Source organism: Vipera berus, assembly GCF_964194415.1.
Source record: "Vipera berus genome assembly, chromosome: 1".
In the NCBI taxonomy this organism is placed as follows: domain Eukaryota; kingdom Metazoa; phylum Chordata; class Lepidosauria; order Squamata; family Viperidae; genus Vipera; species Vipera berus.
The window spans coordinates 106,874,870-106,901,877 of record NC_138202.1 but is presented as its reverse complement, the minus strand read 5'-3'; the positions used below and the strand labels follow the sequence as shown (position 1 = coordinate 106,901,877).

The following is a 27,008-nucleotide window of genomic DNA, read 5'->3' as shown; positions in this document are numbered from 1 at the left end:
GTTTGGTTGAGGTTATTGCTGCCAAAGGAGGGTCAACCAGTTATTAAGTCCAAAGGTTCACATACTTTTTCCACCCTGCACTGTGAATGTTTCCATCTTATGTTCAATTAAAACATGACAACAGCTAATGTTTGTGTAGTATTATTTTAAGCAGACTGTGTTTTTCTATTGTTGTGACTTACATGACGTTTAGAGCGCATTTTATGGCCAATTCATGCAAAACTCCACGTAATCCCAAAGGGTTCACATACTTTTTCTTGCAACTGTATACTGTATATAAGTGCAGCATTTTACTTAGTTATACAGAAAAAATACAGACACCTCTTGTAGCCATTGCTAATAAAGGGACTGAGAAAAATTCCAAAAGCCGTCTTCTATGTGATTTCTCTAGTTATCTTGTTTACTTTGCAGTACTAGCAGTTGTTGTGGTATGACTCCTGCCTTAACATCTTCCATTGCTACAGTTAGAATTTTAAGTGAGTCTAAGTGGCAGAGTTCAGTGAGGTTCTGGGTTAAAGTTGTAGTGGTACAAAGTAGGGATGTGCAGAATAGCTCCAACTTAAATTTCAGGAGGTTCCAATTCAGTGCAAGATATGCATGTTTTTTCATGAATTTTGGTTTAAATATGGAGCAAAACACATTCATGTGGAATCGTTTTCAATGCTCCATGCTATTTTAGGTGGTGTGATTTATCATGCTGCAAAAGTGGATTGGGGTGAGGGGGAGAACAGTAAGCTCATAAACTTTTAAATACCAAGATGGTATTCTGTTTTCATGGTTGCCTGTAAGATTAAGTTTAGGCATACACAAGTTAGATTAAGAGGTTTATTTTAAAACAGTTTTGAAACAAACCCCACTTCTATTAATGATGTGCTTAAAATTAATTTTCTTCCAAGATGTCCTCTTGTCCAAAGGAGGTAATTGATTTGAATTGTTCTGTTGAGAAGGAAGGAAGGAAGGAAGGAAGGAAGGCTGGCTAGTAATGTCTCTTCATATTCCTTTCAATTAGCTTGCCCCATGGCAAAAGAAGGATACACTTAGATTTGAATTCAGAAAAGGCAGGCTAGGAGGAGGAGGAGGATACAAAAGCTTCCATAATACAAGTTTTCAAAACAGTTTAGGATTTGTCTTTCTCTCTTTTTCTTGGCCAATTTTTCTGTAATCTGGATTGGTGTTAGTACTCAGCTTGAACTGCTACCCTATTCTTGTGACTCTGGGATGGGCGGGAATAAAAACGAGAGTTCTGTCTCCATCTCTTCAATATGGAGTTAATCCAGAACAGTTATGATGACCAAGAAATTCACAAAAACATTAAGTGAGATCATCTGCCAATTCAAGGTTCAATATCAATATGCTGATGATAGCCATTTTTATCTCTTGGCTCCAGGTTAGTCAAATTATGCTGTTAAAGTCTTGTCCCAACATCTTGAAACTAAACCAGTTCCTACTTATTCCTACCAAGACTAGTAGCTGTGGATATTAAGGTTACCCGAGATCTAGGGATTCTCCAGCTTCAATCTTGGATTAGGTATCCTTGTTCAAAATTAATGCACAATCTGGAGATCACCTTGGACTCATATCTCCTGATTAAAGTATAGGTGGCAGCTGTGGCCAAGAAAAATTTGCTCAACTTAAGGGCCACATGCTCCTTCCTGATCAAGAGATTCAGATGATCACTCATCCCCTGGTCAGTTTGCAGTTTGATTGCTGCAGTGTGGACTACATGATGCTGACCTTGAAGACTCCCTTCATGCTCCAACTGATGAATGCAGTGGCATAGACAGATGGGCATACCTCATTGTGCCCATCATTGCCTTGTGAGCTATACTGGGGTGCTTCCACGTTCAATTCAAGATGCATGTGTAAAGCTCTAGATGACATCAGGGCCAGGATAGCTGAGGAACTGTGTATCTCCCATAGTTTCTGCCCATCAGACAAAAACTAGCAGAGTTGGCACACTTTTGATTAAACAGTGCCCTTTATCAAGAGCCAGGTTGTGCGTCTTCTCTATTGCAGAGCCTGATCTCTGGAAATCACCCCCGAGATTCATGTAGCTCTTAAAATATTCATGATGTCTTTGAAAACCTGGTTGCTCTCCAAGATCTTGGGGCAACATGGGTACTGTCCCCTTGCTAGTTGTGTTTTTGTCTATATAGTTTTATTTTTCAGAAAGATATTGGTTTTGTTTACTTGTATCGTATTTTCTTATTGTTGCATGTTTTAAATTGTGAATTGCCCACAGCAATACTTAAAATTTAATAAATAAATCTGTACCCTTTTATTTCAGGTAAGCACTTGTCATGCTAAAATTGATGAGCTGTTCTCTGGAAAGCTGTACGTGATTGGCATTACTGCCATAGTAGTGGCAGTAATCATGGTAAGTGCTGACTGTATTGTGTACAGTAGAATGTTCCCAAAGAGCAAAAGACATTGCCACACATTCAGGAATTGTGTGTAGCTGGACATTGGGAGTTTAAAAAAATGAGAAAGCTTGACCTTCCAAGCATGTATTATCTTGTTCATCAAGTTTGTGGTTTTGGATGGGGGAAGGGAGTTTATTACCAAGATGAAAGGCGGCAATGAAACTGATGAACTTGTTGCCAAGAATAAACTTGGAAAGCAAAAATGACATTCAAAAGAGATATTTCCATCTTCACTGAATAATATTCAGTCTTGCTAAGAAGAAATAAAGTGAGGGATTGCCTGCAGGTCTAACGTGGCTGGAGTCTCATTGTGCTCATCTTTTCTTTCTCGGCCTGCAGATCTTTGAAATGATCCTGAGCATGGTGCTGTGCTGTGGCATTAGGAACAGTTCTGTCTATTGAGAAGAGGAAGACGAGTGCAAAGAGGTGGTGCCAACAAGACCGGAAGTGCCACTGCCTGATCAGGAGACACTTGTAACAAAAACAAAGAAATTTATGTATATAACTTTTCAGATATTATCTTACAGAGCATATCATTCTTACTTGGAAGTCTTCTTGTTCATTTTAAGGGATGGGGGAAAGGGGAGTTTTCTGTATATTTGTGGCAAAATTAGTTGCATACCAGTTTATGGGTTTAAAAAAAGCTATCATGTTGGTGGTTCCCAGCCTTTATCAAAAATAGCCTTTCTCTCCCTCTTTTCAGCCATTGTTCCCGTTTGATCAAGATGGAGTTTAAGAATTTATTCTTCAAGGGGTTTATCCTTATGAGGAACGTGGAAAGTTTTTGCTTTATTTTGTCCTCTGGTGGAGATAAAGTAAAAGCTTCCTGTTCCAACTTTTTTGTCTTGATTATAAGAACTCTTGGATTCTTGGACTAAATACGTGAGCATAGGTGTACAAGAGTCCCTGAGCAGAATTAAAGTGTTTTGCTATTCTGTTACTAAACATGCACATTTGTCAATATTTTTTATAATAATAACAACCCCCATTTTCATTAAAAAGACTTTTAACCAATTTGCATAAATCTATTACCTTGATGTCCATTATGTTTCCTGGAGACAAAGCAAGGATCCAAATCACAGACAAGTCTTCAGAAGATACTAATTTACAGAAAGGAAGATTTAGCCCACAACCTGGTCTCTTAATTTTGATATAACTCTCTCTTTTTTAGAGGTAGGTCTAATAATGGAATATACACTCTTTCAATATCTTAACACCCACATTGCTTACATAATTACTTCTGCTACAAATATTGCCTAACCTTTGCTTGATAAATGTGTAGTATTCTAATGCCAAAAATAATTATTGGGGGAAAGCAGTTAAATAATTTCTGGAAGCCTGTTCCTTAAATGTTATTTGTAAGTTTTTAAAGAAGGAACTATTCTGTGTCATTGAAAAGACTTTAATAAAACTAGATAATATCCCTTAAGATATATAGGAGCATGAACCCCACAAATAAAACTTTGAATAGGCAACCTATATAAATTGTGATGACAAAGAAATATTTTTTTAAATTGCATAGTCACAGTGCAAACCTAAGCCTTTCATACTTATGTTCTGGCATCGGACACAAGTACCCCAAACACAAGGTTTTTGCATCATGACATGCATTTCATCATTTGTCCCACCCCTTGCAGATCCCTGTGTTCTTTCATCTCCACACACCAGAAATAGAACAAGAAAACTATAAGCTGGGCAGTTTTCCAGAATTCCTAGCCTCGTCCATCACGTTTCCAGACAGATATCTTTTTCATATCTATCCAGCTGAGAGCTCACAAAATGATCTTCTCTTTGATTTGCTTATGATTTCTGACCATTCTTCTCCACTTATCCATCCTTACTGCAAAACTGGAAATTGTTTTGTTCTTTCCCCATTTCTGTTAACTCCAGATGTTTAAAAAGTCACCTGGGACAATTGGTATTGTTGTCCAATACATCTGGAAGGTCCCATATCAGGGAATATTCACGGCAGTGTCACATGTGCCATAGAATGGCCATGTTTTCATACTGTTCTTGAAGAAATCATTTTAATCTTGGTTTCTTCTGCTGTACCACATCAGCTACAGTACCGTAGATTCAGTGTCCTTTAAAATAGTAGTTGGAACAAATGAGCTGAATGTGAGCCAAATCAACCCACATTTACCTAAAAGGAAGACAATTCTAAAGTTAAAAATACCAGTCTCTTCCTATTGAAAGAGCAAGGGGGTGGGGGACTTAACTGCCTCCCTGGCTATATTCTTGTCTTTTTTTAAGGTAAATTATTTGGGATAAAAACTAGTTTTCCCTTTAGGCAGGTGAAGCAAATATAACAATCTATGTAAATTAGAATCTCAGGGTGTACAAGACAGATCAGAAAAACTAATCTGCTGATTAGACATTTATTTCTCTCTCAGTCCCACCACACTCCCTCTTCTCCTCCTCACTTTCTGGCGTAGAGCGGCAACCAGATTCGGTTCCTCCATCGCAGCTCTTTAAATATCTGTCCCAAATCAAAAACATTTTGTTTCTGGCATCCTTAGAAAACTTATGTCTCAAGAGTCTTGCTGATTATGCTCGCAGGAAATAAGGAAGACATCTTTTAGCCTTAGAAATAGCCTTAAAGCAACACTGCCCTGAATGTCCACTTTGCATGCACTAGAAGCAAAAGCGATTCTACCAGTTTTCAAAGGCTTTGGGGTTACATGGTCCAGTATAATAGACTACACTACATGTACAAATCCTATGTATCAGCTGTGCATGTGCATTTTATCTACATACATATATTGTGTGTGCATGTGCATTGGGATTACCAGAGTACAGAATGGATATATGTAACTCACAGCCTTTTATTGGGTGTCCATGAGAAATGTGTGTAAATGTACAACTAAATAGTCTGTCTTGTTTTTCCTATATTGTATTTGAATATTGTTCAGTGTTCAGTTGGTGATATGTAAGCAGCCAGAGTTCTCCTTTGAAAGTTAGTTACTCTGTCCTCTAGCAACTGAAATGGATCAAGGGCATTGATTATTAGGACAAAAAGTTAGCTCTGAGCAAAGGACACTTTTTAAATAGAAGGTGTGGTATAGAGCATTGTTTCCAAACTTAGCAACTTTTAAGATGTGTAGACTTCAACTCCCTGAATTCCCCAGCCAGCATGCTTGAGGTCTACACATCTTAAAGTTGCTGAGTTTGGGAAACACTAGTGTAGATGATGATTGGATGTCCTGGCTCAATATAAATTTTCATAGGCCAAGAGAAAGTGAAGGAAGTTTTTCTCCAGGTTGTTGGCAAAACCTGCCTATTTGGATGAAAAACAGATATAGTTTGAAATGGAGACAAGCAAGGGATGTTTCGCAAGATATTTCCTCTTTTACAAGTTTTTATTAGGAGCAAAATGCTTTTTGAGCAAATGAAATAGATTGAATGTATACTACTCTAAATCAAGTAATGTTGGAGACCGTTAGATTTTTTATTTGTACTTTTCATTTTTTTTAAAAAAAATTGGCAAGTATGTTGCTTTTGCTCCTGGGAGATTAGCAGTACAAACTAGACAAGTAAAAGTGTTCACAAGTTGAAGTCTGATTCATAAAATCAAATTCCCATTCTAAAAAGAGAAAATTGAGCCAATTAAATTGACTTGAGTAGCATAAGTGTACACAACATTTCCAAAGCAAGGAGTTTGTAATGCTTAGTCAACAACAAAGATGGGTAACAAGTGTCTTCCAGCTGTTTTGAATTTCTACTCCCAAGATTCTTTGCTTTTGTGCTGGGTCTAATGGGAGTTGCAGTCCAAAACATCTGGAAGACATCACATTGATTATATCTAGTCTAGAAAGAAATTGAAGATCCCATTGGAAAACAAGCTATCCACTAATTACTTTAAGCTGCAGCTGACAAATGAACAGAAGTGAAATTCATGTATTCAAAACCAAGTGATAGATAGCTTCTGCTTAGTATATTGGGGTTTTTTCCCCCTGTATATAGATCCCCCCCTTTATCTAGCAAAGCACGCACATGCATGCTGTCTGAAATGATGCAGTCTCTGATCAGTCGTATTGTGTGAACTGCTGTTTGTGTAAATGTGCCTAAGTCCTTTTTTCAATAATGACAGGATCTGTTTCTTTAATCTGTCTACAAAGAGCTGAGAGATTAGCAAAAGAGACACAGATGCCTTCCAGATTCAAAAACTGGCTGATAAATTGGCTAATGAAGTATCCCATGTGCGGTACCATCTGCCATAAAATTAAGCCATAAAAGTGCCTATGTTGAGATTGAAGGAATAGAAAAATTCTCTTTCAGTACAGCTCTAATGTTTGGAAGAAAGCGGAGAAACGAAAATGTTCATTTCTAAAATGAGATGAAAGGCAGATAGAATGAAGGCTTCATGCCAATTGGAGCCAAGTTCAACAAACTGAAGTTTTATCTTCACAAGAATTTATGTTAGATCTAAGAAATTTCAGCCTGGTTGTGTGTCCCATACAATGTAAATTGGCAGAATTAGAATATGGATATGCCTCAGTCTTAATTTTTTAAGATGCTTGAGGAAGGGTGGGAGGGAAACAGAAATTACGAAAGAGAGAAAATCTCTTGTGAAAAGCCAGTGCAAAATCAACGTTCCCTTTTAAGGCTGCTTATTTAAGGAAGGCAGACCTTCTCAATCCTTTCCTCTCTGTAGTGTTGGGGGAATTCTAAGAATTGAAATCCATTACTCTAGAGGGGACCACATTGTGGAAGGTCAGTATACTATACTGGGAGGCCAAACTGAGCTGCTGGCAACATGGAACTGAATGCTTTGTTTTGTTTTATATAAGAGAACCTGTCACAAGCTATGCTAACTTTTCTTCTTTGGCTTTTTTTTTACTTTCAGATATTTCAATAAACATTTTCTCTAGCGTGTGTTGTGCTAGGAAACTCTGTTTTTTACAACCAGCCCGTCATAACACCCGAGTACTTCAACTTTCACATCTCCATAGCAATAGCAAAGTCAGCCCTGTGAACAGAGAACAAGGCCAAAATATAGGCCAAAAAACAAAGGAAGGGCGCCATAGCTGTTAGCCATTTCCATTTGAATCTTGCTTATTTTCTTAGGAAAGCCATAAACTTCACTTCTGGCCAAATCCGATATGTTTAATTAGAGGGTAAATGCAACATCTACTTTTCCAAAGTGGTCATTTTCCTTGTGTGATAAACTGTAGGTATTTGGAGAACTTTGTTACAATTACTGTAACAACAAACCAGTTTTCAAATCTAAGGGCAATGCATGGAATCAGGGTCCTGCAAATGAGTTTGTTTTCTTGCTGGACAGTTTTGCCACATATTCCCAATTCTGTCTAAAAAAATCAAACTAATTGCAACTTTCCTTCCCACTTCACTCCTCTCATTGTTTAACTAGTTTTGCACCCTCAAATTACATCTATTTACTGTTGTCCTATTTGTTTACTGAATGTTAAAGTTCTCAACTTAAAAGATACACAAAAATAATTTAAACAGGTGATACCCTATCAGATTTACTCTTGGCCTAGTGCTAACTCACATTCTGGATTAAATCCAGTTTCACTTTGCTTTTTTAAATACTTTTTTCCTGTTTAAAAAAGGTCCATTTCCTGTTCCTCAAAATATATGTGAAAATTGAAATTATATTGAAACTCAAGTATACTTCATCCTGGTATTGTGTAAGATGATTCCAGTATGTCCTGTGTCAAAAAGCCCAGTTGTGTTAAATACTTCCAGAAGGAGGTCAAGAACAAAAAGGATAGACACTGCAGAAAGATATGAAGGAAGAGTGTTAAAATTAGTTTTCTATTCAGCTTCAGAAATCTGAATAACCTGAGATATAAGAACAATAAATTTAAACAAAAATTATATACTCTTTGTACAGCTACCTGGCATACAGATACCACCACACATAATTCTCAAATCTTTGTTTAAATGGCCCACTTAAAGTGGGAGAACTCCAGCTTTATTTATTTAGCACCTGATTACCAAGCACAAACTGGTTTTATGATCCACTTGGGAGTGCCCATTAAATCCAAATTTATATACATCAGTTTGTTGTTTGCACCCATTCATGGAATTATCTTATTTTGGGGGATGCCTTTTCCCATCTAACCTCGCAGCAGTGGCACCGAAAGCCCCGCCCAGCCGGCCCACTTCTTCGGCCACTTGCTGCCGCTCGTGCATGTCATCCCTGGCCTCCCATTTTGCCGTCAGAGGCCTTCAGGAAAGACTGCAGCTGAGAATGGAGCTCTGGATTGACACTCTCAGCACTCCGCCCCCCCCCCCAGCCTCCAGGAGGTGCCACGTGCGCCAATCTGGAGCTTTTCTGAAGGCCTCTGACAGCAAAATGGAGACTGGGGGTGACAGGTGTGAGTGGCTGCAGAAGTGGGCCGGCGAGGCTGGTGTCAGGGCATGGGAGGCCTGGCCTCAATGGTAAGCAGGTGTGGGGCACGTGGGGCAGCTCCACACCCCCACCCTAGCTTGACTTAGGTGTGCACCTCACCTCAAAACTAGGGCTTATTTGTGGGGTAGGGCTTATAATTAGGCCCACCCCCCAAAATCAAGCTAAGTCTTATTTTCAGGGAAACACAGTATCTCTGGTGGTCTATGTTCTTCAAAGAAATAGCAGGGCAGTGCCATCATATTTCCTGAAAAGCAAATATTTGTTGACATGGAATATAGGAAAAGATAAGTGACATGGAAAGCCTGAGTCTAGCATGGTCAATCCTGTGTTGGTATTGGCATCTCCCTATCAAGGGGCAAAGCTCATCAGTTCATTCCTAAAACGACTAGGCTACACATAGAGCAGAAAGGTCTTTATCAAAGTATGTGTGAAATCAACACTTGAAGGGGCCGGGAGGAAAGTAGGAGAAAAAAATATGCAGTAAACATTTCCAGAATACATAAGCATGAAATAATCCTACTTCTGCCTACATTTAAAACTATTTTGTTATAAATGAACAAACAGAATCAAAATGAAAAATTTAGTACAGCTTGTAAGCGCTATCAATTTGCAGGAGTTCACATCTTTATAAAAAGGGGAGGTTGGGCTGGATGAGGTGTATGGAATTCATCTGAAGTGATGGAATGTGGAAGACTATGTTTGGTGGACTTCCTTTGCCGAGTCATACCTTGCTATCCCTCTATGACAGATGTGAATGCAGTTATTTTTATTATTTATAGTACATACTCTGCATCCCTGCACTATAATAAAAATATACTCCTATTAATTTACTCCCATCCATTTTTTCCGCTCCCAAAAGATGGTGGTTCTAGCTTTAACCCTTTTATGTACATAATAGCAGCAGAATAGAGATGGAAGTAAGGCATTCAGTGGTCCCTCTATTCTGTGCTTTAAAGAGAAAAAATTGGTGAGTGGGGGTGACATGCCCAACAGAAACCATGCTTCCCACTCACAAGTTGTTTGACCTGTTGAGATTCCAATGCCTTCTTTCAGGACTTTGACTGACTTCCATATCTCATTTATAGTTCTGAATTCCCTGGTGGTTTTTTCACTCATGAACTATCAGGTCTGACTCTTGCTTAACCTTTGAATCATGGATCAACTGAAGAAGCTTCTTGGATAAGAAATGAAGTATTTTCAAACAAAAAAACTTAAGAAAGTCCAATTGCCTTTTATTTTTTATTCCATTTATATCCCGCCCTTCTCCAAAGACTCAGGGCGGCTTACAAGGAAAAAGCACCTTTGGTACAACCATGACCTGAGAATCTCCATATAGACAACTGGTAGTTATGGCAGCCCACCCCAACCTGGGGGACTTGGAGCTCTGCTTTTGCTTTCCTTTCCTTATGGAAATGCCATTTGGAAGACATGGCTTCCCATTACTTTCTGAATATTCCTTGTGTGGTTATTAAAGTAAACAAATCCCTGAATGTTACCTTTAATACTAAAAGCTAATATTCTGTGTTAATGTGTCAGTTCAAAGTTAAATGTCCTTGTTACTCTTGATTCTTTAGCCTTCTCTTCCTTGATATAGATCACAAAAGAAGAGAAATGCTAAAGTAACAAAATGAAGATTACAAATTGTGGGGTGATTAATCTTCACATCCTACTGAGCTGCTAAATTAGAGAATGGAATAGGGTTGACACCTTTGTCTCAACTGAAGACACCCAAACTTGGAGCTATGGATGGCTGGGAGACTTGCTCTCTCTCCCCCGTCCAGTTTTGCATCACTGGGGGGCCCTGAAAAGGGCCGAAAGTCGCCCTGAAGAGGTGACCAGCAAGGAGGGGCGCTCACTGGATCGTGGGAGAGCTGCAACTCTCCCATTGGACCTGGCGATCCCTCCAAACCGGCGGATGAAAGGACCAGCCATTATGGCTCGTCCCTAGGCTGTGAACAGCCGAAGTCACATTTTCCACCAGGCAACTCTTAAAGCAGTGCGGAAGAGACTAGGTGAGATCTACCTCTTTTACACCCTAATTACTTTCTGTACCTCCTTAAGCTGCTAAGCATTTTCCCCCCTGCAGTGAGGGAAGGGGGATTTCAGCCCTCCCTCCAGAAAAAGTGGCGACTAAATACCCAGGGCCGTTTTAAATGTTGAAAAAGTAACTGAATCCCAATTAGAACTTTATTTCTCAAAGCATGTGGACTGAAAGGTATTTTATTTTCTATTGTTCTTTGTCTACTTCTGTTGAAAATCTAGATTCTTTTTTATGAAAAAAAGAAAAACTGAAAAGATTAAGACAATTTTGGGACTCAAAGGGGAACTTTAAAAGGGGCCTGGCTGACTGCCCAGAGAAATACCGGTAGATAAGATACATAACCTTGAAAACTTTGAAATAACAGCTGTGAAAGGCTTTGTGTTCCCTAACTAGAAAAAAAAAACTTTCTTTTGGATTTTCTAAGTGTAAAGCCTTTAGTTTAAAATACCAAGATGGAAGAAGACCAGGAACAAAATTTATTTATAGATGAAAATCAACAAACTCTTGCTATGTTAAAAACACTAATCCAAATTCTTACCACAACCAATGAAATACTAAGAGGCTATGTGAAGGAACAAGACAGCCCAGATATGAAAGCCCAAACTTTGACCACAATTAAACAACCATCTATACAAAATACAATAGAAAAAATGAAACATTCAAGTACCATGACAGAAGAATCTACTATTAAACAAATATTGATATTTGAAAATCCAGAACAGACATTGACAACCTGGAAAAAGGAAAAGGTTTCTTATACAACTCAGAAGGAACTAGAGGATCCAGAAAAAGAACAGTTGGATGAGAAGACAAACAATTCAGAACAACATCGATATGGAAGAATAAAGAGACAACCCACTAGACCTACAAGTCCACTAAAAAAAATGGCGATCGGATGGTTTTGCCAATATTAATTAATATACATGATAGTATAAGGAGATTGGTTCGATGACCCAAAAACAAGGACATGGAAGATGATTTGGCAAAGGAAAAAAGCTAGAATAAGACTCAAGAAGAATGGAGTTTCGACCATCTTATTGAAATCTGAAACAGAATGTACTTAAATAGATGTGTATGTTGAACATAAGACATTGTTATGAACTGAGATAAAGAAAAAAAATTGGACATTAAAATTTAACAGTATAAATACTAATAGCTAATTTGAATATTGATATGTGCATAAAGGTAATGTAAAGTTGAATAATGTAGATAAGCTAAAAACCTATTGTTGAAAGTAAAAAATAGGTCTATAGTAAAGGTAAAGGTTCCCCCGCACATGCGTGCTAGTCGTTTCCGACTCTAGGGGCCGGTGCTCATCTCCGTTTCAAAGCCGAAGAGCCAGCGCTTGTCCGAGGACATCTCCATGGTCATGACTAGACGCAAAAGGCGCACAGAACGCTGTTACCTTCCCACCGTAGTGGTCCCTATTTTTCTACTTGCATTTTTACATGCTTTCGAACTGCTAGGTTGGCAGAAGCTGGGACGAGTAACAGGCGCTCACTCTGTCTATATGGAATGTTAAAAATGAAAAGTATCAGTTTAAGCAAGAGATAGCAGATATATTGAAATATTGAGATATAAATATAAATATTGAAATATTGAAATATTGATATATAAAGAGGAAGAGAGGAAGCATAAATATTGAAATATTACTACTTAAAAAAGAAACAACTGAAAATTAGCAAAAAGGATATCATATTGTATCCTTAACTGGTTGACATAGAGGGTGAGAAGTTAAGTAAACAGGATGTATATTTTGAATATTAGATTTTGTGAAGAATGTTGATAGATGAATTGGGAGTATACTAAAAATCTTGGGAATGATAAATATCAAACGTTAAATCTAAATGTTAGTGAAAACTAAAATTGAAAAATCTATTAGGTCATTGATTGTCTAACACATTGTATGTTAAAACAATTAGAATATGTGTAAACTAAAAACTATAGATATATGTAAGAAAGTTATTTTCTATGTGATGGATAGAATAAAGCTTGTCTTTTAATTTACAAATAGATATATGAAGGGAAATAGAAGAAATATTTATGGTAGCAATTTGAAATCTGTACTAATGATATCTGTATTAATTGAATTACTACTACCCAGCCACCACGTTGCTTTTCAAATATGTGAATGTAATATCAGAAAATCAATAATATATATATATGATATTCCAGAGGGAAGGGATCCACAGTATACCCCTTGTTGGCACGGGTGGGGCAGGCTCAGTCCCTCTGAGGTTAGATGGTTCCTCAAGTAACCTGGATCCATGCCGTAAACGGCTTTATAGGTACTTACCAACACCTTGAATTGCACCCAGAAGCAAACCAGCAATCAGCGCAGCTTGCAGAGCAAGGATGTAACATGGGCCACTCTAGGGGCCCAAAGAACTACTGCACTGTGCCAAATGCTCTTCAAGGGTAGAAATTACTTAAGTGTTGTATGCTGAATTATACAAACGAAAGTATACAATATCAAGAGAGTAAAAGAATTGAATGGAAATGAGCTGGTCACATACCAAGAAGAACTGATGGCAGGCGGACCAAGGGAGTTCCAGAATGGATCCCACTTGATAAAAAGCATCCACCAAAGAGACCAAAAACAAGATGGAGCGACAATATTAGCAACTGGCAAAGGAAATGCTGAAGAATACATTATTCTCACTTACAGGCTTCCATCTGTAATTGCAACAAAGTGAAGCATGTTTGTTGTCATAATGAGCAAAAACTCAATGTCAACTTTTATTATTTTCTTTTATTTATCTCCGGCCTTTATTCTTATAAATAACTCAGAGTGGTCAACATATCTAATACTCGTTCTTCCTCTTTTCCCCTAAACTTCCAGTGATATTATGCTTCTGCTACTGCTGGTTCTCATATAAGCGTAGTGAGAACTGGGCTAGGCATCAATGAAGGCAAGCAGGCCTTAATGGTATTATTTGGAAATCTTTTAGCCAAGCGATGGTGCGCTTCCAGCTTGGTGCCCTTCACATATTTTGAGAGTATTCAAGAATTTCTGGATAACATTTAAAAACTGCATTATTGGAAAACATCAGCGAAAGTTTCATTGTTTAGCTAGTTTGCTAGTTTTAAAAATGGTAACCAAAGTTGCCTTTCTAAACTATCTTTTCTGCAATTATACAAGCACTGCAGTGCTGATAACTCTAGTATAAAAGGAAATAAAATCAACTTAGCAAAACCACATTATGTTGAGGCTGAACAGACCCCAAAAGCTATAACAGTTTTCTCTGCATGGTTAATGCCTCCTTAAGTAACACCAGCTGCCTGCCATTAGTGCAGGTTCGGCTCAAGGTTGACTCAGCCTTCCATCCTTCCGAGGTAGGTAAAATGAGGACCCAGATTGTTGGGGGCAATTAAGCTGACTTTGTAATAATGCCGCTTGGGGTGTGTGTGTGTGTGAAAGCCCTAATAAGCAGGCATATACATAGAATGAAGGCTACTGCTAAGCTTGTAAGCCGCCCTGAGTCTTCGGAGAAGGGCGGGATATAAATGGAATAAAATAAAAATAAATAAAGAGGCTTAACGGTTGTCGTATGCTCAAGCCTGGGCGATAGTTTTTTTAAAAAAAAAATACTACAACTCCTAGAAGACATTGGGAAAAGAACTGAAGGAAGAGCTTTTGTCGAATTTTGGTTTAGTTGCGAAATGGCTTCTGGGATAGGTGGTTTAAGTGATTCGATGGCGGCGTAAGTTCCCATAGGTCTTTGGGGAGCAAGAAAACTTCCCATCCCATCAAGCAACGGGAAAGCGACGCCGGAAACGATGCGTCGACCCCGGAATCGAGCGGCGGAGTTGCGCGCGCAGGTGGGAGAAACAGGCCGTTGCAGGTGAGCAGAGGACTACTACGCACGTCTGAAAGGGTAGCTGCGTAAGTGGCTGTCGGTCCCAGAGGTCTGGGAGATAAGCGGGGCAGGTGTGGAGAGAAGGATATGAGAGCAGAGGATCTGTGGGCTGGATCAAACTGAGCAGCCCTGAGAGCATTTCCCAAGCAGCAGCCCGCGACCTTTTTAATAGCCTTGCCCTCTACGTTGCGGGTTAATCTCTCTTTAAGACCGTGGCTGATACGTCATTTGGCTACAAGAAATGGATATTAAGATTATTTTCGTCCTGCCCCGGGTCACTGAATTTTCCTAAGCAGGTGGATTCAGATATATTTTTTTTCCTGAAGTTGCTTTTAAGACTCGAAAGTGAAAGCTCTTGCAAGTTACCTGCTTGGAATTGTTATATCATTAGTTCACAAGGGCGAAAGACAATAATTTATATGAGAAGAAGCAACCCTGCTCTCTAGGTAAATTACTACAGCCGTGCTTTGCACGCTGAAATGTCAGAATTGTCTAACAGCGGTATGGTAACATAATTATGTGGCTGTGCTCACATAAATATTACATAACAGCCTTAATCTGCTTTTATTTATTTTATATTTTCCCTTTGTTTTCTCTTTTTTAAATAGGGAAGTGCTATTTTCCCATTATAAATTGCTTTTTTAATAGAATTCTTAGTGTGATTGATGTATTATCAAATGGAAAGTTATATAAACTGGTATCTGGCAAGCCAGCCTGCTTTCTTCTTTTAGATATGTCTGTTAATATCTCTGTAGCAGAGGGTAACTGATTTGTGAACCACATTGCCTACAAAAAAATTAAAGAATTATGCATTCCTTAGTAAGAAAGGAATGCTTTCCCCCACTTAATGTTTTTTCACTTCCTCTTACCTACCCAAAATCACAAGAAAGCTGTGGACGTGCTGCAATTGGATTCATCAGATAAATATATTTGTTAAATCTGTCTTAAAATAAGGATAAAAAGAGAAACAGAGCCAGTTTGGCCTAGTGGCTAAGGTACCAGGCTAGAATGTGGGAGACTGAGTTCTAGTCCTACCTTAGCTATGAAAGCTAGTTGGCTAACTTTGGGCCAGTCACCCTCTCTTAGCCCAGTTTACCTCCACAGTGTTACTGTGGGGAAAGTAGGAGGAAGAAGGATACGTTTACTGCCCTGAGTTATTTGTAAAAATAATACAGGTGGGATCAAAATAAAAAACTTAACTTACTCCAGTAGCATAAGCTTGATGGAGAAGGAAAAGATAATATGCTCTTTGGCTTTCCCACAGTTGAGATAGCAAGACCAAGACTACTATGGAAGATTTTGATGGGGACTTCTGTCACAGAAAAGCCATTATGTCTGAATTATGTTGCAATCAGATTGCTGCAAACATCTTGTGAGTCTATTCTCTCTGGAACAATTTTATTGTTTACTGCCCACCCGGGGCGGGGGTGGGGGGAAGATATGAATGGATCAGAAACAAAAAAACCCTATAACATGCACAATCTGGAACGTACATTTCTTTAATCTACATTTCTTAGTTCTTGAAAAACAAAGAACTTGGGTTTGATTCCTTTTCTGATCTCATCCAATTATATTCTTATGCTTGGTGATTTAACTGTACTGTACTAACGTTTGGTTGTTAGTGGTGGTTTAAATAGTCCTATAGATCAGTTGGTATTAAGTCCAACATTGAGATACAGTGCTTGCTGTCTGCCTATTGTGCAATAATATGTTTGCCTCAAAATTCCACTAGACATAAATTAGTTTAATAAATAAAACAAATATCTGCTTTCCAATTTTAAAATAATTATTTGTAGATGATAACATTGCACAGCTAGAGGGTACATTTATCAAAGTAACAAGTACTATTGATATAGTAGAAAATTGCAACTCCACACTTTTTGATTGCGCTGATATGTCCAACCTCTTACTGCCAGGGTACAGGATCTCAGAACCTTGGTGGCTTTTACTGACCCAGAGGATGGAATACTGGTTCAAACGCCAGATGGTGAGTGGCTAGTAGGTTCTTCCATGCCTGTTTACCATCACTATAAAGTACTTTGTTGTACAACTCTTGTCAAATACTTTTCTCCTATTATGGGGAATGTATCACTAAAGAATAAAAACACTAATGCTCTTGGGCTACTAAACATGCTTAAGTACCTAAAAAGCCCTTCAGATCTCAGAAATAGGGTGAAGTTGTGCCAACAAACCTCATATTTGTCTACACACAAAAGTATTACAGAATTGTAATTAATTCAGAGCACCAACATCATTTTGGATGCCATTGTAGAGAATTTCAAAACAAAATGAAATTGCTTTATGTTCCAGATTTGTACACAGTCCTTCCAAGTGGTAATAGTTGCACATCAGCGCAAAGAAATTGTTACATTAGAAATACACAAAAAGGAACACCTAATTGACCAAAGAAGCCACTAATTTATGCTAAATATTAACTCCATCCTTAAATAAAAAGCAAAATATGAAGATTATAGATTATTTAATACTACCAAGTTTTTAATTCTCACAATTTTGAGTGGTATTCTGCAGTAGATAATAGATTTCCTCAAGTTGTATTTTACATTTTATTTCTTAGAAGCAAGAACTTTTCTTTCATTTAAGGTGGCTGACCTTTAATATAAATTCTTGTTAGGTTGGTACTGATAGATTACCTACTATTCGTAATAAAATCTTAATTAAAATGAAATTCTGTTCTCTGTGCTCAAATCTAAAACACTAAAAATTGACCAGTTGAGAGTTTCTCTACATATATGATTATTGCATGTTTGCACTTGTAAAAGGAGATGCACTAATGGCATCCAATCTGGAAAGCATAGCAGAAATAGGTTAGAATGTATACTCTTGTAAAATCATAATAGCGTAGCAGATTACAGGATTATGGATTTATTTAAAAATAAATAGAAGAAATCACATCCTATCACAAGAAATCTTATAGTAGAATCTATTTAGAATCCATTTACACAATGTATTGTTTATAAAATCAAAAGTGATCCTGTCTGAGATAATAGATTAGATTAAGCTTCCTCTGTTAATTTTTTTCTCTCCCTTTTTGTTTTAAAGTCTTGGTATTTTTGATCTTGAAATCTCCTTAAGTAAATGAATAAGCAGATATCAATAATGTAGCCTTACATATTTGCATGTAACTCGGTTCTTTTTTGTTCTAGGTGTTAAACACCCTCTGAGAAACAGCTGAAAAACGTATCTGGCTGCAGAAAGACTCAAATCAAGGTAGTTTAAACAAGTGATCATCAAGAATGGGAGACGAAGGTGCAGGCGAACCCTTTGTGGGTACAGTGACTGGTGGGGCCACAGATTACGAAGGCATCCTTCCCTCAGATACAATTTCCCTGAGTGACTCAGATTCAGAAGATTTTGAGTTTGCAGGCAGTGCTGAAGTTGATGTTGTGTCCCCTGACAAGCCGCTTCCTTCAGATGATGTGGATTATGAATCAAAGAAGAGTGCGGATTCTTTGCACAGCAGCCAAAAATCATTTGTTCAACCCTTTCATTTGAAAGGCATGAGTTCAAGCTTTTCACAGCGCAGCCAGAACATTTTTGATTGTCTGGAAGGAGCAGCCAAACAGGCAGTGCCCTTGACAGCTGAAGACAGTGTCATTGATAGAAGGTTTAAACGCCCTCTGCCACCCCCCAGCATTTCAAACAAGATGCCTGCGGAAAGCTTTGGAAGACAACGTGAGCCAATTCAGTCTTATAAATGTTCCCCACCAGTACCTGATTATGTGGCCCATCCAGAACGCTGGACCAAGTACAGTTTGGAGAATGTGGCAGAATGTAGTGATGATACCAACAGATCAATTGCTATGGAGTTCTTGAGTGGCTTGAACAAGGGTAGAAAGGAACAAAGTTCAGCACATCCTGAACATTATGCACCATCTTTCAACCAGGATGCTTCTAGCTCTGGGGCAGGAAGAATTATCTTTACCAAACCGGTAAAGACAGGCTTAGACAGATCAGGAAAAAAAAGAGGAGCTTCAACCGAGGAAAAGTTGGAGGCCAACATCATTGATGCAAACCAAGAGGCCAGAGAAAGGCCTCTGGGTAACTTAGCTGCCCAGAATAAAGGTGATGTACTTGTAGTAGATCCCTCAGAAAGCAGAGAAAAAGAAAAGGAAGCTTGTGAGCCATTGAAATTGGAAGAACAAGATGCTCAAAAAGCCAACACAGGTTCTCCAGAGGTGCAAGAAGAGAATGTGACGACAACTGTAGGGTTTCATGGTAGCAAGAAAAGGAGTAGGAAACATTTCCGACCCAAAAGTAATGAGGAAGAAGAATCCTAAAAGCTAGAAACCTTATATTTGTCCAGTGATAGCTTACTCGAAATATTTTCTTCGTCATTTGCATGAATTTGGGCAGTTTGTTTTCCTTAACATGCTTGTTATTGTGACTAAAAATACTAGTAACTTTGCCCTTTCCAACAAAATTCTGCTGTGTTTTGCAATAAAAACTATAAGACATTTATACAGTAGTTCAACAATATAGAAGGGAGTTTCTGTATATGAAAGGGGGCTCGGCTATTCATACCAAAACTTTTGACAATATACTGTAACGATATCTCTACCAATTCATAACTGACAAAACATATCCTGTGGATGAGGTGCAAGATTTATCAGTTTATTGTAGTTGAGGCAACGATTTAACCAGTATTCAACAGTATGAATGAAAAGCATGAAATATGACAACTATGTTGTTTGGCTAGAGACAAGAAAATGTAAACATACAGTATGTTAAGATCGTAGGAAAAATGTTATGGAATTGGAAGAGATATTTTATAAAATTAAAATTACAGTCAACTAAGCCATGCTTAGAATTGATTGGTTCTGACTGTTGAATTGGCACAACTTCCTTGAAAACCGAAGGTTTTTTTTCCTCCATACATAAGAGCTTCTAAAATACAGGGATTTGTGTTGACCTAACTGTTTATGTAAGAATAAAGGCGCTTAAAATAAGGTTTGTAGGTGAATATCCATTTGATATTTTTGGTGTCAATAAAACTTGGAAATAACTGCCTAGGTTCAAAATTCTGTACTTGCATGGTAACAGCCATTTGTGTGAAAAACTATTTTTTTCTCTACTCTTGTATGGTGCCCCTTTTTACCCACTAGCCCTTGTCACACTTTCTTGCCTTTGCATATAAAGGAGCAAGATGCCATCTCATTCTGTTGCACAGCTACTCCAGCATTATTCTCCCCTTTGCATGTTGTCAGGTGCAAAAAATTTGGTCATAAATAAACACATTGGTTGGAACAAGAACTTTTTTATTATTGTTTACAGTTAGTGCTCTTTTAGCTATCACAATTGGAAATGGTAACTCAGTCATTAACAAAGCAGTCACTAAGTGAAACTGCAGCAATGCTTATTATCTTACTTCACCTTTCCTTTGCTTTAAAGTCCTGAAAGATCATAAACATGATGATTGGTCACAAAGTTATTTTTTTATCACAGTCTTAATTGCAGTCGCTGTCTGAGGCAGTTGCTAACCTGGGACTATATTGAAATACCTAATGTCTATTTTATACAAAAAAGGCTTATTAAATAGTTGGATTGAAACTATTTTGTGCTACATTGACAGTAAATAAGGGTAATGTAGCTGTAGAACTGTTGATTCAAGAATTGATTAGTGGAAAATAGCAAGATTGGAAACTACGCTAGTATATAGTTAAGTTCAAGAGGAAAATTACAAAACGGGAAGCGGCTCAGTGACTACTATGTACAACTATATCTAGGAAGAATAATAGTTTGACAAGCTCAGAAGGTATTTTATGTAAATGTTCCTTGGTTATAAAAAAAAATTATTGAACATTCTGGCCTAAATAAATTTACAGAATTACACATAGCGTACATTTTATTTTAAAAGTGAAGATTGGAATTAACACAGGAGGTAATATTTTTGAGATGTCAGTAGATAACTTACTGGACACCCATTGGATATAATCTAAAAGGAAGGCTTCGTGTAGGTATGACATAGTGGTACTGGGACATTAAAAGAAAATATCCATTAGGTAATTGAATTGACAAACACTTGAGAAGTGATCTGTTCCAATCAGTTATCAATATACATCACATCGTCAAGCTGACTGGTCGCTCCCCTATCTTCATTTTCTGGTACAACCATTTGATCAGTGCCTGCATTTATGAAACATGAAAATTTAAATGAAAATATTGGTTATATAAAGAATGAGGAATTATAGCGAGATATGAACAAGTTACTTCTTCTAATGTCACTTATCAAAGCTAGTTTGTCTTTTTTTAAAAAAACACATTTTTCTATGTATTTTAGTAGAGCTGTTCCAAGAATGGGAAAACAGACCTGCAATCCTTGAAGTTTAATCTGGCATGTTGTTATGGACCAAAATCCACTACCTCAGATGCATAGAGATACCTTCATTTCAGAGCCTGGCCTGAGTATCAGACTGAAAACATTTTTATGTTGACATAGTACATGGGGGGGGGGTTGTTATTACAACAAAATCCATTTGTGCTTTTAACATATCAAGTTGTTTTGCTTATTTGAAGCTGACTTAAATGAGAATTAAAGAGTTGTAAGATCTTCCATATCCAAAAGAAAGTCTAATCCCCCAAATCTAGGAGCTCTTCGGCGAAGCTATCTTAATGGTTATAATTGGGTAAGTATGAGATTTTTGTTCTCATTGTCATCTGTTAAAATTAACTAGCTATGTGGCTAATTTATGCTGTTCTGCCTGGGATATTTTTTTGCCCTGCCTATATATAATTCTTAAATATCCCAAGTTTGATATTCAAATGCCTCTCCCATTTCTGCTGAGGTAGTATTGTGCTAACTTAAGGTTAATAACTATATATAGCATATTCACTTTAATGCAGAGAAACATAACTGTAAGAAATAGGCATGTTTGAAGATGCCACAAGACTGTTCCAAAGGAGAGGGGCTGTTTGGTTTTTTTTTTGGGGGTACTTTCCTGTGTAGCTGGCCAAAAATTTCCTCATATTTTCACATAGGAGGTTAAGCTGGAATTTCAGAGGGATTGGTGTGAATTACCTAGCCCAGACATGAAACTGTGATGTTGTGTGACGTATCGGAACTTTTCCCCCGTTGCCGGCACGGGTGGGCGCGGTTTCCTGTTGATGCGTCTGGCCCGTGGGCCGGCAGTTTGACACCCCTGACCTAGCCAGTCAAGCAGTGACAAGATTTGAAATTCCTAATCATTATATCATTGTGTCTTTCTTTATAATGATTAAGAAAATAAAAGTTTATACATTCCTAAGGGCTACACCTTGTTTCTCATAGTTTATTGAATAAAGCATTGTTTTATTGGCACAATTTGTTAAGCATTAATTAAAATGGCTGGATACAAAAAACCCAGCCCAAGCCTAACAAACTTCATTATGACTGCAATGTATGAAGTCACAGCCAATATTGTACTTACCACTGTTATGGACTCTTCTACAGCAATTCTGGTGTGTATTTTTTAGTATCAGGCTGTTTTTATGGATTTTAGTTTTTTTTACTTTGTTTTGCATTCCTCACCCACCCCACCCAATCTTTTATCAACACATTACTCACGTGTGTAGTTTGAAATTGGCCTGCTGAAAAATAAACTGTTTTTCACTAAAGTGTCTGCCATTGAAGAAAGCATAACTCTGCAGTAGTTAATCTGCATAATAAAAACAAATTATTTTGATACCATTACTATTTGAGACATACTACAATTATAATACTAATTATAGCAAAATTTTGGGAAATCAAACTTGATGGCATAGTGGGGTTTTTTGTGTGTGATACAATCATAGAATCAGAATGCGATCGTAGGCTGAAGTTTGAAACCCTCTACCCACTTACTAAGGTTTGACCATTCAGTAGGTTTACTTCTGGGTAATTGCGTATAAAATAGTTTCTCCTTAGCTCTTTTGTTCCATTGAGCCCTTTGAATCTATGAACTGTTCATTGGGTTTAGAATCCAAAATGTCCTTTCAATGTAACATATTTTGAAGGTATACTTGTTATTGAAGTATCCTTCTGGAGAAGGCCATAAACTATTGTTTATCCACCTCACTTAAGCATGCCCCAAACAAAAAAATTGATTGATGCATGAAATCCTATCATGATTTCTGAACATTGATCTTGGAAACATATGTATGAACAAATTAAAAATTGTGCAACTGAAGCATAAAAAGAAATTCTTACTTTTGATTCCAAAGATCTAAGTTGTTTCTCTTGCTCTTTTAGACCACTAAAATTCTTTAAAAGGCTGTCCACCCTGTTTTAAAATGAACCAACAATAATAGAGTCAAAACAAGAACATTGTCAGAGAGAAGGTCCTGAAGAACTCAGTAGAGCATCCATCTACGACAGGGGTCTTCAAACTTGGCCCTTTTATGACTTGTGGACTTCAGCTCCCAGAATTCCTCAGCCAACGTGCCTGGCTGAGGAATTCTGGGAGTTGCCGAAGTCCACAAGTCATAAAAGGGTCAAGTTTGAAGACCCCTGATCTTTAGAATAGTGTCTACTGCAAATAATTTCTGTGAATTAATAATTATTCATCTAGGACAGGGGTCCCCAACCCCCAGTCCGTGGACTGGCACTAGTCCATGCCATGCCAGAAGCTGGGCCGCGCAAACAAAGCCTCATCTGCGGAATGCAGACAGCACACGAAACCACAGCTCATTCCGGTCCACGGACAAACCACAGAACCGGTCCCTGGTGCCCAAAAGATTGGGGGCTGTTGATCTAGGAAATGAACAGTAAGATTGAATTCATCCACTTACAATAGCTACTCATATCTTCTAGCTTGGATTTTGAGTGATTGCTACCTGCTACTCAAATTCCATGTACTGTACATAGATTCTACATGGAGGTAACAGTTGTGCAATCCTGTCCTAGTCAGAATTCAGTTAATGAACCTCTAGGATCCATTGGGTGTCTGAACTCAGCTTTAAACATCAGAATCTGCTATTCATCACTACATTTAGAATAGTTTATCACAAAAAAATGACTTCTATTCATGCAATTCCTGACATTTTCATTGCAAGGGCTATATTCCAAATAATGTGTCTGCATTTTTGAATGTTGGGATTTCCCATATCACCCAAAGAAGGATCTGTTTGTACACATTTGCAGTGTTTTGAATTGAAGAACAACAGTGTTGGATTAAGTTTCATATGGGGATGGGGTTAACAGCTTCAAAAAGGGAAAGGAAAACAGGAAAAGAATAAGACAATGAAAATGAAGTAAATAAAACCTAATTGACCTGATCTAATTATAAACCTGTAAATGTGCTGCTTGCTTTTTAATTATGTCAAACTGCATTTTACTTGCAGACGTTTACTTACTTGTCTGACATTTTCTTCAGTTTTTCCTCGTTGCTTTCTTTTTTCTTTGTTTCCAAGTTTGACAGATAATTTTCTTTCTGTAGCAACTCCCAGGTTATTAATTTTTGATCCAGTTCTTCTGGAATGTCTCTTTCTGAAGGAAGGGAGAGTTAGACTTGGGACGAGGAGAAGGAAACAGTTGCCAAAGGGGGGCTGGGGCTGGGGGGTAAACTAACATCAAAATATAGCAAAATCATCACTATTGTTGGTTTTCCATAGAGTTTCAATATTACCCTACAATCAAATGAATATTGAATGCACCTCAGTAATACTGCATGCCTAGTTTTCATAGAGCTTTCTTAAACTTGAATATACATTTTAGGAATGTGGATAAGAAAGGGACCATGTAGTCCAAGTCCAATGGCTGACTCATACCTGTATTTTGAAAGAAGCCCAGTAAGCCAGTTCACAAATGCACAAGACACCACTCCTGCACCCCCAGCATAGGAACTGTTTCCCCATACAAATGTTCATCTCTACCCTGGAGGATTTGTGGGCATCCTTAATTTCCATTCTGAATGCTTCCTCAAAGCCCCAATGTAGACCAATGTCCTAAAAATAGTAGTCTATTTTTAATCTACTTGTAAATAAAATTGGAAAATCTTTTGGAGATGGATACCCCACAGCAGTCTTCACTTTTAACTTTGGATCTTACAGATACAGTATTTATCAATTTGTTCTCTGCTACAGCAGTAATAGTTTCTACCGAGTATGAGTTTTTGTTTTTAACTAAAAATTAATGTTTAATTCAATTTTGTTTTTTACCTTAATTTGTTTTAATGTAATTACAGATAATACCATTTTAATGCAGACCTCTTGTCAAAACCCATTCCTATTTTATTTTATTTCATTTCTATTTCATCCCACTTTTCCTGGGTTTTGCCATACTTCCAAGGGGAAGTGGGGATGTGCCTGCAGGGCTATTACTTTCACTTCCTCCATTCGCTAAAATGTAATCCTTTATTTTGTTTATTGGGTCTGTATCCTGTTTCCTGCGTTATCTCTCTTTCTCTCTCTCTCTCTCTCTGAACTCTATCTTTTTAAACTGTCAGTTAAGAACAAAGGAGGAAATAAGGAATGTAACCTCAGTGTCTGGTTAATGTCTGCAGTCTCAGAGAAAGGTGTGAAGAAGCCACCGACTCTCGCTGCGTGAGCTGGAGATAGACCGATGTTATCTCCCCAGTTCCCATAACAGACTTAACACTTGGGGATTGGCTATCCCACATTGAGTGGTCGATCTATGGGGTGGGGTCCTGCTTGGGGACACTATAATCTGCTGCATTGCGTGGGAAATCTCAGATCCTGTCTATTATGCCTGCTATCACCTACTCTTAATAAAAGTTCCTGCTTGGAAGAAATTGTTTCCAAGTGTTCTGCTTTCTTAAGATGTGGGCTTGAAGTGGGTCCTGACACCTCTGCAATGTAAAATGATCCAGATAGTGTGGATTACAAACCATCTGGAGGGCACCATAGTGAAGAAGGTTATTCATCCCCTACAATCCATTTCAATTTTTAAAAATAATAATCCACAGCTAATTATATAGAAATGAACTTTACTATTGCATAAAGTGATAACACGGTTTATGATGATACATTAATATATGTACTGCATGTATGTGTGTGTGTATGTATGTATATAATCCTCAGCTTGTTCTTACCACTCTGCCCACAGCTTACCCAGATGTTCTTTTTTGTGTTCTGTCTTCTTAAGGGCCCATCTAAGAAATAGTTTAACGTGGTCAATAATGATAAAAGGAGGAGCAAATGCAGGACGACCGTGGTATTCAACAATCAAGTTGTATCGCTGAAATTTCCAGAAGATGTCTGCATTCCCTTGAACAACCTGAAAAGTGTAACTTAAAAGGAAGAAGGGTTGTATCAACAGATCTCATTCTCTAAAAAGAAGATTGTTTTCAGAAGTGTAAAGTTCTTGATGTTTTTCTAACTGAGAAAGCGGTCTGCCAGCTTTTCTTGGTGTGATTAACACTGACAATAAACAAGTTTGGGTTCTGCTGAGATAAAATGAATTTGACAATTCATTGTGTATGAAATGTGATAACTGTTTCCAGTGATTTGGAGAGACAGTTCTAGGCCTTGAGTTTGATTTCAGTTAATACCTTCTTGAAAGCGGTAAAATATTCCTGTGAATTTTCAAGCATTGATATACTTGATGCATTAGACAAATGAGACTACACCTGAAACAGTATCACTATTTTGTCAAAATCTCTTCCAATACTCTCCACAAGCTGTGTGTTTCATCAGCTTGTTTTATATTTCAAGTGCCATCAAACATTTAATATCTGCAACTGATATATTTATTTGCTACCTGAGAATAGGTCTTTCAAGTGACCATAGAATATTTTAGGCTGCATTTGTTTTAGTGTTGTTATGTCCCTTGGTTTAAAATAGACAAAGTTTATGTTTCCTTTCTTATTTTTGTTCTGTGTGACAAAAGTACATCACCCAATACTGGAAGGAACATGAGCTATTTAGGACTTCCAGATCAGGAAGAGATAATATGATCACATGAATACCAGTAGTCCTGTCTATTGAAAGATCACATCGGTAGTCCTGCCTATTTGAAGAAGGTTATCCAACTATATTGCAATATATCTCTGAGCCAGATGAGATCATAGTAAATATTTTTCAGTGGATTTTGAAAGGTCCCAAGATGGCAAGTATGTTTCATAAAAAGTCTTACAAAGACAAATGTCTAGAACTCCACATAAGCTATAAAAAGTTCTTATTAATCTCCAAAGAAAATAAAGTCAAATAGATTACTTCCAGAGATAGGTCTATCTGTTTAACTACCTGCACGCATTAGCTGTTGCACAACATGCACAACTTTATTAAGAATTTAAACTTTGCAAAAGTAACGTGTTTACACATATTAATAATAGGCTGAACAATATTACCATAAGTCTTTATTTTCAGTGGAC

At 37.7% G+C, this 27,008-nt stretch overlaps 3 protein-coding genes across 10 annotated transcripts in view; 2 read left to right on the top strand and 1 right to left on the bottom strand.

Annotated features, from left to right (window-relative positions):
• CD81 (CD81 molecule) overlaps positions 1-7,298 on the top strand; it is an 81,275-nt gene extending 73,977 nt beyond the window's left edge. Inside the window, exons 7-8 of the mRNA XM_081313604.1 lie at positions 2,288-2,377; positions 2,763-7,298. Coding sequence (XP_081169730.1) covers positions 2,288-2,377; positions 2,763-2,825 — 153 coding nt within the window. The 3' untranslated portion in view covers positions 2,826-7,298. The remainder of the gene's footprint in view (positions 1-2,287; positions 2,378-2,762) is intronic.
• Positions 7,299-14,639: 7,341 nt separating this feature from the next.
• On the top strand, positions 14,640-19,726 carry TSSC4 (tumor suppressing subtransferable candidate 4). 8 transcript variants are annotated; one of them, XM_081313599.1, is made up of 4 exons: positions 14,649-14,729; positions 15,968-16,075; positions 16,627-16,690; positions 17,868-19,726. In XM_081313599.1, exon 4 carries the CDS (start codon positions 17,958-17,960, stop codon positions 18,999-19,001), a length of 1,044 nt encoding a protein of 347 aa, XP_081169725.1. In that variant the 5' UTR covers positions 14,649-14,729; positions 15,968-16,075; positions 16,627-16,690; positions 17,868-17,957; the 3' UTR covers positions 19,002-19,726. The 8 variants fall into 8 exon arrangements, with proteins under 8 accessions (XP_081169726.1, XP_081169725.1, XP_081169721.1 ...); XM_081313595.1 differs by having other exon boundaries at positions 16,620-16,690; XM_081313596.1 differs by having other exon boundaries at positions 14,655-14,688; positions 16,620-16,690.
• A 2,967-nt stretch (positions 19,727-22,693) lies between these two features.
• Positions 22,694-27,008, bottom strand: part of TRPM5 (transient receptor potential cation channel subfamily M member 5) — a gene marked incomplete at its 5' end in the record, with an annotated part of 127,191 nt that continues 122,876 nt past the window's right edge. The window contains 3 exons of the mRNA XM_081330533.1: positions 22,694-22,958; positions 24,031-24,163; positions 25,747-25,925. Coding sequence (XP_081186659.1) covers positions 22,751-22,958; positions 24,031-24,163; positions 25,747-25,925 — 520 coding nt within the window. The 3' untranslated portion in view covers positions 22,694-22,750. The remainder of the gene's footprint in view (positions 22,959-24,030; positions 24,164-25,746; positions 25,926-27,008) is intronic.

Excerpts from the sequence above, each read along its gene's own strand:
- TSSC4 (XM_081313600.1), top strand. The coding sequence starts at position 17,958 with ATGGGAGACGAAGGTGCAGGCGAACCCTTTGTGGGTACAGTGACTGGT.